The sequence below is a fragment of the Euprymna scolopes genome, chromosome 21 (assembly GCF_053919585.1).
Source record: "Euprymna scolopes isolate OS-2025 chromosome 21, ASM5391958v1, whole genome shotgun sequence".
NCBI classification, from domain to species: Eukaryota; Metazoa; Mollusca; class Cephalopoda; order Sepiida; family Sepiolidae; genus Euprymna; species Euprymna scolopes.
Genome location: NC_136502.1, coordinates 94,155,073 through 94,173,794, shown reverse-complemented (window position 1 = coordinate 94,173,794; position 18,722 = coordinate 94,155,073). Strand labels below are relative to the sequence as shown.

General features: G+C 37.2%; 1 protein-coding gene across 1 annotated transcript; it reads left to right on the top strand.

The window, feature by feature from the left end:
• The first annotated feature begins 13,184 nt into the window (after positions 1–13,184).
• LOC145242867 (uncharacterized) lies at positions 13,185–14,012 on the top strand. Its single transcript, XM_080105981.1, has one exon. It carries the CDS (start codon positions 13,185–13,187, stop codon positions 14,010–14,012), a length of 828 nt encoding a protein of 275 aa, XP_079962107.1.
• Positions 14,013–18,722: the final 4,710 nt, after the last annotated feature.

Here is an 18,722-nt window from a genome sequence, read left to right as displayed (position 1 = left end):
GCTACATATGTGCATTCATATTTCTGTAATCACCCGTTATTGGGGAGATTACGTCTTCAGGCCAAGAATTTTCTTCGAAAACTGAAACTCAAGAACATTTTCTTATAGTTATCTTAATCACAGCATATATACATATATATATATATATATATATATATATATATATATATATATATATATATATATATATATATGTATATATGTATATATATATATATATTTGCATTTTCTATTCCTGTTGACGATTTAATATTATATTTTGAACCGATTACCTAGGCTTCAAAACTGTGACTTATCACGTCGACACTTTCTTTTTAGAACTGAATAAACGCTTATAAATAAGTTAAAATACCAAAATATTATGCGGGTAGGTTTCAAAGTAAATTTTATTGGCTACGGAAACTCTTATTTGTGATATATTTTTTTTTTTTTTTTTTTTTTTGGCATTTACTTTCTGTGAAGTACTTTTTCTGATCGATTATGAAGACTTCAAAGACGTTATCTTTGTTTTTTTTTCTTATACATGTTTGTTACCATGCTGGAATTACTACGGTATTATTTAAAAACCTCACTCTTCACATGCAGAAGGGAGGGTGTTTTGTAATTATTCTGTACTTTCATCTAACAAATGATAAAAAATAAATGACGTAAAACTTAAATTTAATTTGATATTATTTGTGGAAGATTTGATTTCTCCAACCATGAAAAAAAAAGAGGAAAACTTGAACAACAAACGGAAACAGCCAGGGCTACTTTTTCCTTTTTGGTCTTAATGTTGACGATGAATGCCCTTAATATTGACCAATAAGAAGGTGTGCTATAGCTACTTTTAGAAAAAAAAATGCATGCAGTATACCGAGAAGAAAAACGACGGCTGACTTGAAAGATACTGTCATCGACAGAAGGCAGTTATCTAACACTGATTTCGATCACTTTAAAAAGTTAATATATAGTGAGAATCCCTAACTTTGAATCCTTCTATTATTTATTATTATTCTAATGGACCATTTTTCGTAATTTTTTTAAGTTATACTGATTTAGGTATGACAAATAAGTACGTAATAATGTATTTTCCTTTACATGCGTTTTTTAGAATCAGCCACTACCTGCAGGTTATCACCTCAAACCAGCACTAATCGCCAGTAACCAACAATGCTGAAAACCACAGACAGTGGCTTCCACTAGCTGCCACTGGAAAACAATGTCTGACAGTGGAAGCCAGATTATTTCATTCAGACCACGGCCGCCAGTGTCTGCTATTTTTTATGAACGACAGTAGCCACCAACAACAATCGTAGTTTAATTTTTTTCCAGGAAGGGTTGTCATGCTTCCATCGGGCCACGCCGGTTAACGGGTCCTGCTAGTTATTATAATTTTAAAGTTAAGTTGGACTTTGAAATACACCTCAAGTTATTTAAATGTTTAAAATTGTCTAAATAAGCAAAAAAAAAAAAAAAAGAACTTACCTTTCATTCCAGGAAATTCAAAATAAAATATATGATGATTAAAGAGAATCATAAAAAAAAAATCATAATTCGGCGGACCTGAATTTATTTTTTATTTTCGTCTTTTTTTCAATTTTTTCAATGGATTATTATCAAATGGACACTAGTCTGGCAGATTATCTAAAAAAAAAAAAAAGAAGGAAAGAAAGAAAGAAAACAAGTCAATATATTTAAATATTTGTTTGGGGTTCTCAATTTGTAATCAACGTTCTAGTAAATCGATCCCCCATTTTAGAACACTCGACGTTGTTGGCCAATTCTTGCGAATTTAGCCATTTTCTTTTTTTTAGCAGTTTAGCCCCCCCTTTTTTTAGCAGTTTAGCCATTTTTTTTTTAGCAGTTTAGCCTTTTTTTTTTTTTTTTAAAAATTTCGCTTTTTAAAATAATCTCCGAGCACAAGAGTAAAAATAAAATATTTTCACAAAATCAAATAATACTTGATTTTATTAACTCATTTCCATAGAACAGAGTTACATGAGCGGGCAGTTCTAGGAAAGAAGCTTTATTCATGGAATTTGCGTTTAGATAGATAGTGGGGTAAATTGTTGACAGTGGTTGTTGCTAGACGAGTGTTTCTTTGTAAATGTTTGACAAAAGCGGTTCATACTGGAGCTCAGACGGGTACTTGCCATGAAAATAACGATAGACAGGCTTTCAATGTCTCTTTTGTGGGGAAGAAGTTGTAGGAAAGAGAAAAGGGCATTATCTACTAGATTTCGAAGCCGGTTTTGAATTCTGCCAAGGCAACGGAGCAGCTCTTGCCCAGATGTTGTAACAGCATTCCATCCTAGGACACACAAGCTTTCAACGTGTTTACAGAGATATGACAAACATGATGCTACTGATTCTATTGCAAGGTTGTTACATATTGGACGAGTGAACCCACTAGTATATAAAACTATTAGTTGAGAACAACAGGAAATGTAAGTTCAGTTGGGGCCAGCTTGTTAGGATTATTAGATTTTGCGTATTAGTACAAACGGATATGGCGCCACATGACTGAAAGAGAGACTGAGAGAGAGAGAGAGAGAGAGAGAGAGAGAGAGAGAGAGAGAGATAGAGAGAGAGAGAGTGGGGACGTTAGTTCCTTAGAAGCACACAATATGTTAATATGAGAAAGTAAAACGTGCCGATAAAAATATGATTAAACAGCGATTGTCGATTCTTCTCTGTCTCACTCCATTCCACTGGTTAGTGATTTGGAATGAAGATCAAATTGAATGAACTTCCTCTGCCTTCCATCAGTTTTGGGTTGATTTGGTCTTTTCCGAAAGTGTAACTAAGGAATTTGGCTTTCAAATGACAAACTCTTGATTTGGAAAGTCACGCAAACGCATTTACATGTCGTTGTAATAATAATCACTATTTCATTTCCTGCATTTATGACACAAGGTTGAAATGTGATAATGTGAGAGACAGACGCAAATATACAGGGGTACTACTGCTACTACTACTACTACTACTATAAAAGTTGGTAAAATAATGGAAACAATGTTATTAAAATAGGAACAATGTGGCTGTTAAAAAGTTGCTCTCCTCTAGTGACGCAGTGAACAGGAAATGACGTAAAAAGGAAATATATGACATAAGGACAGGAGCAGATAACTCTCTCGAGGTTTTGTTTGTGGAGAAATCACGTATTTTGGAAACTTCCTCTCATATTTTACAGGGAGGTGTGCGTGGGGAAAACATTATACTGTGTTTTAATAAATCTGCAATAAAGAATTACTACTACTGCTATTACTATTACTTAGTGCTGGTACGATAAAACAGAATCGGAATCGGGAATCGGAAAAATCGGAACCTTTGTGAGTATCGGAATAGGAAAAAAATGGGCCTAATTTCCGATGTCAAAAACGATTCTTTTATATGTGTTGTCTTTTAAATTTAATTTTCCATTGCTGGTATTAATGATAAAATGATGACTATGTATTGATTTTATACTACCAGTAAAATTAAAGTGTATTTCTTTCAATATAAACGTATTTTTTTTTTACGTTTGTGAAAATATATGCACATATTGCATGGGTTTTTACGGTAATCCGACCCCCCAACTTTATAGCTAAAGTTTTAATCGTTTTAAAAGAATAGGAATCGGTAATTGTATCGGAATCGGTCAAAATATTGGAATCGTCTCATCGCTACTACTTCTACTACTATGAAAGAAACATTTTTTCTTTGAGTAAAATATTTGGTGGAGTAACAAACAAACAAAAAAATATTGGGAGTTATGTGTTTGAGAAAACAGTCGCTATCCGTAGCTAACAGAAAGCGATGATTGGAAGTGTTAAACAAACAAACAAACAAACAAACAAACAAAAACAATAGTAGTCAAGTTTCTTGAACTTTGTTTGCAAAATGAATCAAACGTATTTCAAATTTCTTCTTCCATTTCCTCTACAGGGTGTGCAGTCACACACACACGCACGCACGCACGCACGCACGCACGCACGCGCGCAAATAAACGAACGTTTATTCATTTCAATTTCCCCGCGCATTTTGCACAAAAATAAATTCTTTTAGCAACGGCACAATTTCAAATACGCCTACACACTTTTTCTCACAACAACAAAAGTAAAATGAACATATTTCTGGTAGACGTAGTTGGCGGCAGTATCACGTGACACAAGCGATGATGAGAAAATTTAGAAGATTGCCTTTTTAACGTTTTTCCAAAAACCAAAATATCATCAGTAAGAATTGAAATTGATTTGACTTACCGGGGGTGGGTCGGAGGGAAGAAAAGACACTGAACTGCTGTTTTGCCGTTACTGAAAAACTGGGTGTCTATTTCCTACTAAGTTAAATAGACATTCTAATCTCGTTGGAAATCACGTTGGAATTCTCGCCATTGAGAGTTAGTATGTATAAAAGGAGTTGTCTCACTACGGGTTAGTGATTAGTTAAGAAGCTAGTTACCTAGCTTGCTAGTCGGTTGGCGCCTCTTAGACTGATTATCTCGTTACTGTTATTCGGCAAACGTTACCAGTTAATTTTTACCTTTACAAGGAAAGAAAAGACTGCTTGTAAGCAACGTAACCATTTCGTTGCAAGCCCTTACTACCTTTTCTTACCCCCCTCTTCTTGTTGGTGAAATAATCCCGACAAAATTGCAACGAAATTTATTACCCCTCTTCTAGAATTGAATTATTCTAGTGTTTGCTGTCTTTTGCCTGAATTGTAACATGGAGGATTCAGTCTCTATGGAGGAGCTTGATCTTAAATGGAAACTTCTGCAAAGAAATGTACTGACTACTCTAGAAGGACTAGAAAAAGAAAAGAGTCCTGAGGAAGTGCTTTCTCGTTTCAAGAGGGAAATTGAGGAATGGATGGAAGAGTTGGAAGCCGTTTAATTTGGTATGGAGGAGATTTATGCTAAAGAAGGAGATGTAGAGACTCTGGCCAGCTTAAGTACTACCTCCTTTCGCTTTAAATACGATATCAGACGAAGGCTAAGTTTACTGCGAGAGACTGAGCAAGCCGAGACCCCAGCGGTCACCTCATTGGATGGAGATATTGACTTGATTCCTAAGCAAGAGAACCTGGTGACCCCTGATAAGAGATCTTCACCTTCCAAATTGGCAGCCAATCATCATTTTCGGTGGAGCCATTTAAAATAAAGTTGAAGGGACCTCACTTCAACGAAAAAGACTTTAAAAAAGACAAAAGGAGTTTTAAGGACTTTTTGGTAAAATTTGAAAATTGTGCCACGTCCATTACCTCGGACACGGAAAAACTATTTTTTAAGACGTTCATTAGAAGGCAGAGCTCTCCAACTGATAGATCACCTTTCTCCCTCTGAAGAAAGTTACCTGATGGCCCTGAAACTTTTAAAGGACCAATATGTGGACGAGGAAGAAATAAGAGGCGAGATTATACAGGGAATACTGGACTTTCAGTTGGATAATCCTGGGAATCTGGAGGAATTGAAAAATTTTATTGTGAAGACCCAGGCTGATATGTGGGAATTAAGGGCTTCATACAATTGCGATTTGTATGATGATAGGTCGGCTGGAGCAATTATAATATGGCAAGTGTTGTTTGCGAAGACCCCACCAGCAATAAAAGTAGAACCTGCGAATTTCTGGCAGTTACTACCCCTCATTGTCTGTGCTGTTGAAGGAGACCCCGAGAATAGTCAAACAAGTGCTTGTTGCAAGAACACATGCTAAGATGACGGTAAAACCTAGGTCGCAACCTAAGTTTAAAGCACCAACTGAATCCTCATTTCTCGAGACCTTCAACACAAAACTGATAACAGAGACCAAATGTGATTTTTGTAAATCGAGTGAACATTTGTCTGACAACTGTAATAATTATACAACCCATGAGGCCAGAATAATAATGTCGAGAGCTATGCCTCTGCTTTTCTTGTATTAAAAAAAATCCCACTTGGGAAATATGTGTCCATTGAAGACATCTAGAAATGTTTGTTGTCTTCGTTGTAAATCTAAGGGTCACGTGACTGCCATGTGTTCTTCTGTTACTAGTAATATGCATATTGATACATGCCTACGCACTAAATAGTGTGATAACGCTTTCCTGTCTCCTATAATCGGAATTATTGTGAAAAAAGGGGATAAGGAAGTAAAAGTTAACTGCTTGTTAGACACCAGCAGTCAGAGGACTTACCTGGACTATTCAATGTAAAATAAATAACTGAATTGCCTCTCCTTAGCAAAGGATAGAACTATTGATGTGAAAACCTTTTTAGGCACAAGTCCTAAAATCTTTAAAGAAATCTTTTTGGATTTAAATTTGTTCGCTGGCAAAACCCATACCCTTCCAATTCTGGCGACAAAATTAAATTTGTCTTATAATCTGGAAAGTCTCCCCAGATGCTTAGGAATCTGAAGAATCGTAGACTGGCCGCTCATTTTTATGACAAGAAAACTTTATTGACTATAGATGGGTTGCTAGGGATTGACGCAATCCAGTACCTAGAACCCCTACAGGTGATTCCTTGTATGTATGGAGCTGCTTTTGAAACACAAAAAGGATTGATTCCCTTCGGAAATGTTAACTGTTTTCTCTTTGAATGCCAGTTCAAGAAATGAAAAGAAACAAAAGTAAATTGTGCAGAAGTTTTGGCTGGAACGCCACCACTTAAGACTTCCAGAATCAACTATGTAATTCAGCCGGAGGAATGTTACTCAGACCCTCTAAATAATTGGTTTAAAGAACGTTGAGCGAGGGTTGGAGAACATGTTTAATCTCGAATCAATTGGATTACCTACTGACGAAAAGTTCTCCACCTTGGATGAAGAGAAGTTGAAACAGTTTATGAGGATTCAGTTGGTGCTTTAAACTTAGGTTGCGACCATCACATTTAATGATGGTTTATATCATGTGCGTCTTCAGTGGTATGAGGACAAATTGAAATCTGTTCCTTCGAATTATGGTGCATCTTTACGGATTCTGGATAAAGTAACAAAGGATCTTGAGAAGAAAAAATTGTATGACCAATACCTTCATTTTTCAACAGCAAGAAGACGAAGGTATTATTGAAGAAATAATTGTACCCCCTAAAAATTTTAAAGACTATACATGGATTCCCCATAGACCTGTGTTAAAACTAACTGACCAGACAACTACAAAGATAAGACCAGTTTTTAATTGTTCTTATACGCAAAAGGGTTCTGTGTCATTAAACAAAGCAGCATATCCAGGTGTAAATTTGATGACTGATATGCCAGAACTGATAATCCGTTTCAGAACGAACAAATATGTCTTGTTGGCCGACATCAGAAAAGCATTTCTGATGATTCGATTGGAATCCGAAAAAGATCGGAATCGATTTTGTTTCTTTTTAAAGAAATGTGAAAACTTACATTGCTACCGTTACAAAACCATAATATTTGGTTTCAATGCAACCCCTTTTATTTTGAATTATGTGTTAAAGTTCCATGCTGACAAATTTCCATTGGATGAGTGTTCAGAAGCATTGAAGTCTAATTTTTATGTTGATAACGTAGTTAAAACTGGGAATCACCCTGAAACCCTATCTGCCTTGTATACCTCTCTGAGAGAGAGAGAGTCTGCACGAAGGAAATTTCGATTTGCAATCGTGTAATTCTAACTGTGTAGCGCTCAAGAAGAAAATGGAGGCTGATGGAACCTTATCAGCATTCGGTTCTGGTTGTGAAAAAGTCTTGGGTTATCTATACGACCCTGTGCAAGATTCCATAAGGGTCCCACCACCATCATGCGACGTGGCAGCATCAACCAAGAGAAAAATATTGTCCGAGACCTCAAAGGTATTTGATCCTTTGTCCCTTTTTTTACCTGTAAGAGTTCGAGGTCGTTTATTAATGAGAGAACTTTGGAAACTAAAGCTAAATTGGGATGATCCTGTTCCTCAAAACATGTGTTTTGTTTGGAAAACACTGGCAAGTGACCTGTCGGCAATTGACTCTGTATCCTTTCCGTGGAGAGTTTTAGATGAAAGAAAGGACACAAAATTATTTCTCTTTTGTGATGCGGCTAAATCCGCATATGGGTTTACAGTGTATGCGGTAAAGGATGGAAAATAATCCTTGGTATTTGCAAAAGCAAAAATGGCTCCTCTACAAGGAAGATCCCTCCCAACGTTGGAACTTTTATCTGTGTTTTTGGCTGTGAAATGTTTCCCTTTTATTAAACAGTCCCTAAAGAACATTACTGTAAAAAATATTTATGTGATTACAGATGCCCAAGTAGTTCTGTCTTGGGTTCTTGCTGATTTTGTCCAAACAAAAAATATATTTGAAGGAAATAGATTACAGGACATAACTCAAATGACGGAGAACATTAAAACTGATCTTGATATAAAAGTGAATTTTAGGTATGTTCCCACTGCTAACAATCCGGCTGATTTCCTCACCAGAGGCCTAACTATTAACAGATTTAAAGAAAACCTTCCTCTTTGGTATGAGGGGACTGAATGGATAAGGCAGGAAGAATCCTCCTGGCACTATAATCAATTGGGTTGCCTTTCTAAGGCTCAGATGGGGCGGATTTGTCCCTCGGTGAATTATGTAACAGAGAATGAAGTCGCTACTTCTGTAGTCGAGCTGGAGAGATTTTCCAGCCTTAGTAAATTGATTAGTGTAACTTCATTGATCTTTGAGTATGTTAACAGATTAAAAAAGCGAGTGATAGATCCCAAGTTACAGGCAAATACCTACCTGATTAAGACAATGCAGAAACAATCTTTTTCAGCAGAGCTAGAGTTTTTATTAAATCCTGAAGGAAATAACGTGCCCAAGTTGGTAAAGGATCTGAACCTCTTTCTGGATCCCAAAGGCATTGTAAGATCTAGGGGAAGAATAGAAAAATCTGTATATCACCCATATGAATTCAAAATCCGGTTTTATTGGGAAAAAAGCATCGTCTGACAGAATTGATTATTCGGGAGTGCCATCAAAGAAATCAACATTTAGGCTTGGCCACAACATTAAGGTGAGGTGAGATTAGCAGGTTACTGGATACCACAAGCCAGACAGGCTATTAAGAACGTGGTTAATACTTGTGCCAAGTGTAAAAGGTTTAATGCTGTTTCCTTCTCAACACCTAATCCAACCAACCTACCGACTCCGTGTGTGAATTTTTCCGAACCCTTTTTACATACTGGTGTGGATTTTACCAGTCATATTTATGTTAAAGGAAAAGATGGCGACTATAAAATGTACATTGTCCTTTTTACATGCATGAGCATTAGGGCAGTATATTTAGAACTGGTACCAGATATGTTTGTAAAATCGCTCATACAGGCCTTTGTCAGATTTACAAACGTGAATGGAATCCCAACTCACCTTCACTCGGATAATGCCCGTACATTTATTGCTGCTGCCAGAAATATAAACAAAGGGATGATAGTAGATGAATTTAAAGAACGGTTCAACTCGTACGACCTTAAACATTGTACTATTCCACTGCTTTCTCCTTGGTACGGTGGCAGCTGGGAAAGGTCTATGAAGACCATAAAATCGTGCCTATATAAAGCTATAGGAAGAGGAAAAGTAGAATATTTTGGTCTACTGACCATTTTGTCGGACGTTCAAAGGGAAGTAAACAGCCGCCCCTTGACATACATAAGCTCTGATGACTCTGAGCTGAACATTTTAACTCCAAACTCTCTCATGAACGCCAATGTTGGTCGTGGAATATTAATGAGGATTGAAGACCAGGACCTGGAAACCATAGACCCGCTTGCATGAAGGGACTTGATTCAAACCCTGCGTTCTCGGGAAGACACTCTGAAAAAGTTTAGGAAACTTTGGAATGAAGACTACTTATTGAGTCTCAGAGAAAGAACCTTGAATCTAGCCGACTCTTCTTTTGAAGATAAGATAAAACCAGGAGATATAGTACGCATTAAAAGTTCTCTGAAGACTAAGCCTTTTTGGTCCCTAGGTAAATTCCTCGAACTAATCCGAGGAAGTGATAATTTGGTACGCATGGTGAAGGTGAAGAAAGGGAATGGAGCTATAGACATGCACTCCATCAAACATCTATTTCCTCTAGAATTCTCTCAACAGCCAGAAGAACCCGACCCAACAGACATGGAACCATCAAGCTCTCAAGATGTGAGCCTAGCCCCACAAAGGAGAGAGAGAGAGAGAGAGAGAGAGAGAGAGAGAGAGAGAGAGAGAGAGAGAGAGAGAGAGAGAGAGAGAGCACGATAATTTGGATCTGTCCAGCTTGCAACAGACCAGAAGATACTAGACCAATGATAGCATGCGATGATTGGTTTCATTTCGACTGTGTGGGCCTAATAGAAGCACCACCAGAAGATGAATAGTGGTGCTGTAATAACTGCAATCCTCGAGATTTAACAAGGGGCAGACCCAGCCTATCAAGGGTCTAAACTGACTGTTTTATTCCCCTTAATCAGGAATCTTTTCTTTTTTGTTGTTGTGGGGAATGTGTGTAAGAATTGAAATTGATTTGACTTACCGGGGGTGGGTCGGAGGGAAGAAAAGACACTGAACTGCTGTTTTGCCGTTACTGAAAAACTGGGTGTCTATTTCCTACTAAGTTAAATAGACATTCTAATCTCGTTGGAAATCACGTTGGAATTCTCGCCACTGAGAGTTAGTATGTATAAAAGGAGTTGTCTCACTACGGGTTAGTGATTAGTTAAGAACCTAGTAACCTAGCTTGCTAGTCGGTTGGCGCCTCTTAGACTGATTATCTCGTTACTGTTATTCGGCAAACGTTACCAGTTAATTTTTACCTTTACAAGGAAAGAAAAGACTGCTTGTAAGCAACGTAACCATTTCGTTGCAAGCCCTTACTACCTTTTCTTACCCCCCTCTTCTTGTTGGTGAAATAATCCCGACAAAATTGCAACGAAATTTATTACCCCTCTTCTAGAATTGAATTATTTTAGTGTTTGCTGTCTTTTGCCTGAATTGTAACATGGAGGATTAAGTCTCTATGGAGGAGCTTGATCTTAAATGGAAACTTCTGCAAAGAAATGTACTGACTACTCTAGAAGGACTAGAAAAAGAAAAGAGTCCTGAGGAAGTGCTTTCTCGTTTCAAGAGGGAAATTGAGGAATGGATGGAAGAGTTGGAAGCCGTTTAATTTGGTATGGAGGAGATTTATGCTAAAGAAGGAGATGTAGAGACTCTGGCCAGCTTAAGTACTACCTCCTTTCGCTTTAAATACGATATCAGACGAAGGCTAAGTTTACTGCGAGAGACTGAGCAAGCCGAGACCCCAGCGGTCACCTCATTGGATGGAGATATTGACTTGATTCCTAAGCAAGAGAACCTGGTGACCCCTGATAAGAGATCTTCACCTTCCAAATTGGCAGCCAATCATCATTTTCGGTGGAGCCATTTAAAATAAAGTTGAAGGGACCTCACTTCAACGAAAAAGACTTTAAAAAAGACAAAAGGAGTTTTAAGGACTTTTTGGTAAAATTTGAAAATTGTGCCACGTCCATTACCTCGGACACGGAAAAACTATTTTTTAAGACGTTCATTAGAAGGCAGAGCTCTCCAACTGATAGATCACCTTTCTCCCTCTGAAGAAAGTTACCTGATGGCCCTGAAACTTTTAAAGGACCAATATGTGGACGAGGAAGAAATAAGAGGCGAGATTATACAGGGAATACTGGACTTTCAGTTGGATAATCCTGGGAATCTGGAGGAATTGAAAAATTTTATTGTGAAGACCCAGGCTGATATGTGGGAATTAAGGGCTTCATACAATTGCGATTTGTATGATGATAGGTCGGCTGGAGCAATTATAATATGGCAAGTGTTGTTTGCGAAGACCCCACCAGCAATAAAAGTAGAACCTGCGAATTTCTGGCAGTTACTACCCCTCATTGTCTGTGCTGTTGAAGGAGACCCCGAGAATAGTCAAACAAGTGCTTGTTGCAAGAACACCTGCTAAGATGACGGTAAAACCTAGGTCGCAACTTAAGTTTAAAGCACCAACTGAATCCTCATTTCTCGAGACCTTCAACACAAAACTGATAACAGAGACCAAATGTGATTTTTGTAAATCGAGTGAACATTTGTCTGACAACTGTAATAATTATACAACCCATGAGGCCAGAATAATAATGTCGAGAGCTACGCCTCTGCTTTTCTTGTATTAAAAAATCCCACTTAGGAAATATGTGTCCATTGAAGACATCTAGAAATGTTTGTTGTCTTCGTTGTAAATCTAAGGGTCACGTGACTGCCATGTGTTCTTCTGTTACTAGTAATATGCATATTGATACATGCCTACGCACTAAAAACGGTGATAACGCTTTCCTGTCTCCTATAATCGGAATTATTGTGAAAAAAGGGGATAAGGAAGTAAAAGTTAACTGCTTGTTAGACACCAGCAGTCAGAGGACTTACCTGGACTATTCAATGTAAGATAAATAACTGAATTGCCTCTCCTTAGCAAAGGATAGAACTATTGATGTGAAAACCTTTTTAGGCACAAGTCCTAAAATCTTTAAAGAAATCTTTTTGGATTTAAATTTGTTCGCTGGCAAAACCCATACCCTTCCAATTCTGGCGACAAAATTAAATTTGTCTTATAATCTGGAAAGTCTCCCCAGATGCTTAGGAATCTGAAGAATCGTAGACTGGCCGCTCATTTTTATGACAAGAAAACTTTATTGACTATAGATGGGTTGCTAGGGATTGACGCAATCCAGTACCTAGAACCCCTACAGGTGATTCCTTGTATGTATGGAGCTGCTTTTGAAACACAAAAAGGATTGATTCCCTTCGGAAATGTTAACTGTTTTCTCTTTGAATGCCAGTTCAAGAAATGAAAAGAAACAAAAGTAAAGTGTGCAGAAGTTTTGGCTGGAACGCCACCACTTAAGACTTCCAGAATCAACTATGTAATTCAGCCGGAGGAATGTTACTCAGACCCTCTAAATAATTGGTTTAAAGACAGTAACGTTGAGCGAGGGTTGGAGAACATGTTTAATCTCGAATCAATTGGATTACCTACTGACGAAAAGTTCTCCACCTTGGATGAAGAGAAGTTGAAACAGTTTATGAGGATTCAGTTGGTGTTTTAAACTTAGGTTGCGACCATCACATTTAATGATGGTTTATATCATGTGCGTCTTCAGTGGTATGAGGACAAATTGAAATCTGTTCCTTCGAATTATGGTGCATCTTTACGGATTCTGGATAAAGTAACAAAGGATCTTGAGAAAAAAAAATTGTATGACCAATACCTTCATTTTTCAACAGCAAGAAGACGAAGGTATTATTGAAGAAATAATTGTACCCCCTAAAAATTTTAAAGACTATACATGGATTCCCCATAGACCTGTGTTAAAACTAACTGACCAGACAACTACAAAGATAAGACCAGTTTTTAATTGTTCTTATACGCAAAAGGGTTCTGTGTCATTAAACAAAGCAGCATATCCAGGTGTAAATTTGATGACTGATATGCCAGAACTGATAATCCGTTTCAGAACGAACAAATATGTCTTGTTGGCCGACATCAGAAAAGCATTTCTGATGATTCGATTGGAATCCGAAAAAGATCGGAATCGATTTTGTTTCTTTTTAAAGAAATGTGAAAACTTACATTGCTACCGTTACAAAACCATAATATTTGGTTTCAATGCAACCCCTTTTATTTTGAATTATGTGTTAAAGTTCCATGCTGACAAATTTCCTTTGGATGAGTGTTCAGAAGCATTGAAGTCTAATTTTTATGTTGATAACGTATTTAAAACTGGGAATCACCCTGAAACCCTATCTGCCTTGTATACCTCTCTGAGAGAGAGTCTGCACGAAGGAAATTTCGATTTGCAATCGTGTAATTCTAACTGTGTAGCGCTCAAGAAGAAAATGGAGGCTGATGGAACCTTATCAGCATTCGGTTCTGGTTGTGAAAAAGTCTTGGGTTATCTATACGACCCTGTGCAAGATTCCATAAGGGTCCCACCACCATCATGCGACGTGGCAGCATCAACCAAGAGAAAAATATTGTCCGAGACCTCAAAGGTATTTGATCCTTTGTCCCTTTTTTACCTGTAAGAGTGCGAGGTCGTTTATTAATGAGAGAACTTTGGAAACTAAAGCTAAATTGGGATGATCCTGTTCCTCAAAACATGTGTTTTGTTTGGAAAACACTGGCAAGTGACCTGTCGGCAATTGACTCTGTATCCTTTCCGTGGAGAGTTTTAGATGAAGGAAAGGACACAAAATTATTTCTCTTTTGTGATGCGGCTAAATCCACATATGGGTTTACAGTGTATGCAGTACAGGATGGAAAATAATCCTTGGTATTTGCAAAAGCAAAAATGGCTCCTCTACAAGGAAGATCCCTCCCAACGTTGGAACTTTTATCTGTGTTTTTGGCTGTGAAATGTTTCCCTTTTATTAAACAGTCCCTAAAGAACATTACTGTAAAAAATATTTATGTGATTACAGATGCCCAAGTAGTTCTGTCTTGGGTTCTTGCTGATTTTGTCCAAACAAAAAATATATTTGAAGGAAATAGATTACAGGACATAACTCAAATGACGGAGAACATTAAAACTGATCTTGATATAAAAGTGAATTTTAGGTATGTTCCCACTGCTAACAATCCGGCTGATTTCCTCACCAGAGGCCTAACTATTAACAGATTTAAAGAAAACCTTCCTCTTTGGTATGAGGGGACTGAATGGATAAGGCAGGAAGAATCCTTCTGGCACCATAATCAATTGGGTTGCCTTTCTAAGGCTCAGATGGGGCGGATTTGTCCCTCGGTGAATTATGTAACAGAGAATGAAGTCGCTACTTCTGTAGTCGAGCTGGAGAGATTTTCACGCCTTAGTAAATTGATTAGTGTAACTTCATTGATCTTTGAGTATGTTAACAGATTAAAAAAGCGAGTGATAGATCCCAAGTTACAGGCAAATACCTACCTGATTAAGACAATGCAGAAACAATCTTTTTCAGCAGAGCTAGAGTTTTTATTAAATCCTGAAGGAAATAACGTGCCCAAGTTGGTAAAGGATCTGAACCTCTTTCTGGATCCCAAAGGCGTTGTAAGATCTAGGGGAAGAATAGAAAAATCTGTATATCACCCATATGAATTCAAAATCCGGTTTTATTGGGAAAAAAGCATCGTCTGACAGAATTGATTATTCGGGAGTGCCATCAAAGAAATCAACATTTAGGCTTGGCCACAACATTAAGGTGAGGTGAGATTAGCAGGTTACTGGATACCACAAGCCAGACAGGCTATTAAGAACGTGGTTAATACTTGTGCCAAGTGTAAAAGGTTTAATGCTGTTTCCTTCTCAACACCTAATCCAACCAACCTACCGACTCCGTGTGTGAATTTTTCCGAACCCTTTTTACATACTGGTGTGGATTTTACCAGTCATATTTATGTTAAAGGAAAAGATGGCGACTATAAAATGTACATTGTCCTTTTTACATGCATGAGCATTAGGGCAGTACATTTAGAACTGGTACCAGATATGTTTGTAAAATCGTTCATACAGGCCTTTGTCAGATTTACGAACGTGAATGGAATCCCCACTCACCTTTACTCGGATAATGCCCGTACATTTATTGCTGCTGCCAGAAATATAAACAAAGGGATGATAGTAGATGAATTTAAAGAACGGTTCAACTCGTACGACCTTAAACATTGTACTATTCCACTGCTTTCTCCTTGGTACGGTGGCAGCTGGGAAAGGTCTATGAAGACCTTAAAATCGTGCCTATATAAAGCTATAGGAAGAGGAAAAGTAGAATATTTTGGTCTACTGACCATTTTGTCGGACGTTCAAAGGGAAGTAAACAGCCGCCCCTTGACATACATAAGCTCTGATGACTCTGAGCTGAACATTTTAACTCCAAACTCTCTCATGAACGCCAATGTTGGTCGTGGAATATTAATGAGGATTGAAGACCAGGACCTGGAAACCATGGACCCGCTTGCATGAAGGGACTTGATTCAAACCCTGTGTTCTCGGAAAGACACTCTGAAAAAGTTTAGGAAACTTTGGAATGAAGACTACTTATTGAGTCTCAGAGAAAGAACCTTGAATCTAGCCGACTCTTCTTTTGAAGATAAGATAAAACCAGGAGATATAGTACGCATTAAAAGTTCTCTGAAGACTAAGCCTTTTTGGTCCCTAGGTAAATTCCTCGAACTAATCCGAGGAAGTGATAATTTGGTACGCATGGTGAAGGTGAAGAAAGGGAATGGAGCTATAGACATGCACTCCATCAAACATCTATTTCCTCTAGAATTCTCTCAACAGCCAGAAGAACCCGACCCAACAGACATGGAACCATCAAGCTTTCAAGATGTGAGCCTAGCCCCACAAAGGAGAGAGAGAGAGAGAGAGAGAGAGAGAGAGAGAGAGAGAGAGAGAGAGAGAGAGAGAGAGAGCACGATAATTTGGATCTGTCCAGCTTGCAACAGACCAGAAGATACTAGACCAATGATAGCATGCGATGATTGGTTTCATTTCGACTGTGTGGGCCTAATAGAAGCACCACCAGAAGATGAATAGTGGTGCTGTAATAACTGCAATCCTCGAGATTTAACAAGGGGCAGACCCAGCCTATCAAGGGTCTAAACTGACTGTTTTATTCCCCTTAATCAGGAATCTTTTCTTTTTTGTTGTTGTAGGGAATGTGTGTAAGAATTGAAATTGATTTGACTTACCGGGGGTGGGTCGGAAGGAAGAAAAGACACTGAACTGCTGTTTTGCCGTTACTGAAAAACTGGGTGTCTATTTCCTACTAAGTTAAATAGACATTCTAATCTCGTTGGAAATCACGTTGGAATTCTCGCCACTGAGAGTTAGTATGTATAAAAGGAGTTGTCTCACTACGGGTTAGTGATTAGTTAAGAACCGAGTTAACTAGCTTGCTAGTCGGTTGGCGTCTCTTAGACTGATTATCTCGTTACTGTTGTTCGGCAAACGTTACCAGTTAATTGTTACATTTACAAGGAAAGAAAAGACTGCTTGTAAGCAACGTCACCATTTCGTTTCAAGCCCTTACTGCCTTTTCTTACCCCCCTCTTCTTGTTGGTGAAATAATCCCGACAGTAGCAATCTTGTTTTGGAGACGGTCCAAAATGTATAAAAACGCATCAAACATTCTTTCTTCCCTTCTTTTTCCCTTCTTGTTTCGACAGCGCACGAGAACATGCCTCTCGTTTTCATAACATCGTCGCTGTCAAAGCCGTCAACAACATGATTACACACACCACGCGGACACTCCAAAATCATAGTTTTCTAATTAATAAAAACGAATTACTTTCCTCGCGAATTACTTTCCTCATGGGACTTTTGAATGAGGCGAACTTCGCCAATTAAAACACAAACCTTGAAATAATCTCATTATTTTCACACAGAACTTTTACCTTCTAACCTGACCCATTCAACGCAGGACTTTCATCTAACATTCTAATCATAATAATTTCTCAAGAATTTTCACCGATCGGACCTTTGCTTATTCACCTTGTTTTTGTTGAAAAATAAATGCGGTGCATTTTAAATCAGAAGGAGGTCTGATTTTGTTTTATTCTTTTTTATTATTATTATTTTGTTTGGGACAAAGAGATTTAATTTTACTTAAACTTCTTTTCCCCTACAAGGGAAATGGTGGTGGCGAGAAGAGTATAACTATATATTAATATGATGTAATACTGCGTAATAAAAGCATACTCTTATATAGAAGTCCTCTTAATTCCCATAGAGAGTTGCATTGTGAGTAGAAGAGGTAGGAAAACAAGCAGAAATTTTAAGGAGGAAAAATAGCATTTGTGGACAGATCAAAAGGAGAAAACTTTATTGTGAAAAAAGAAAAAGTGATCGTGGGTTATTTACAATCAAAGGGAGATAATCAGAAGAAGAGAGTTGTCGGACTTTTAACACCCCACTTGCTCTTAGAATGTTATCGTGTTGTTTTCATTTATTTATTTTTATACTTATTTTTAAATGTGTAAGCGCATCATATCGGTAAACGAATTTAAAGTCTGAATAAAAGTCCTTTAAATTTTTCTAGTTTTGTTCGAGTTGGATGTTTTGTCATGATGTGGTAGGCGTATCAGAATTTTTGGGGAATTTTTGACACCCCTAATACGAAACTGCGAATAAAATATAAAAAAAAAAACTCGTAATTTCTCTTTTAAAAGTGGGTTGTTTATTTTCTTTATGGAATATACTTCCAAAATAAACTATTAAAGTTGTTTAAAACATAATAGAAATATTATTTTTTATTTAAAAAAAAAAACAGTGTTTACAAAGTGCCAGTGCGCCTTCATGTAGCCATTTTATTTTACGTAATGAAATCAATTGAATTTTGCGAGTGAATTTTTTTCAATTTTAAAACTTTGAAAATCTATCAAAATTTTTCCATTGGTTAAATTTTTACGATATTTTCAGGGTCAATGTGAAATTTTATGCTCTTTCCAATAAACCGAATATAATATTTTAGACAAACGTTTTTTTTTTTAATTCACCCCCCCATTTTGAAATGTCTATTAAAATTTTAATAATTAATTTACACACCAGAGTTTTATATATCACAAATTGAAGATAAAAGATCAATAAATAATATATTGTAAATTAAAACAAACAACAAAAAAAAAGAAGTGTTTTTTTTGGGAAATTTACCCGTAAAGTCCAAATTTTTTAAAAACCACGTTGATTTTTTTAAAATTGGAAACCTATATTCTGCTTGACGACAATTTTTTCTATTTCATTCAATGTTTTCTTTTTTTAGATA

Excerpts from the sequence above, each read along its gene's own strand:
- LOC145242867 (XM_080105981.1), top strand. The coding sequence starts at position 13,185 with ATGACCAATACCTTCATTTTTCAACAGCAAGAAGACGAAGGTATTATT.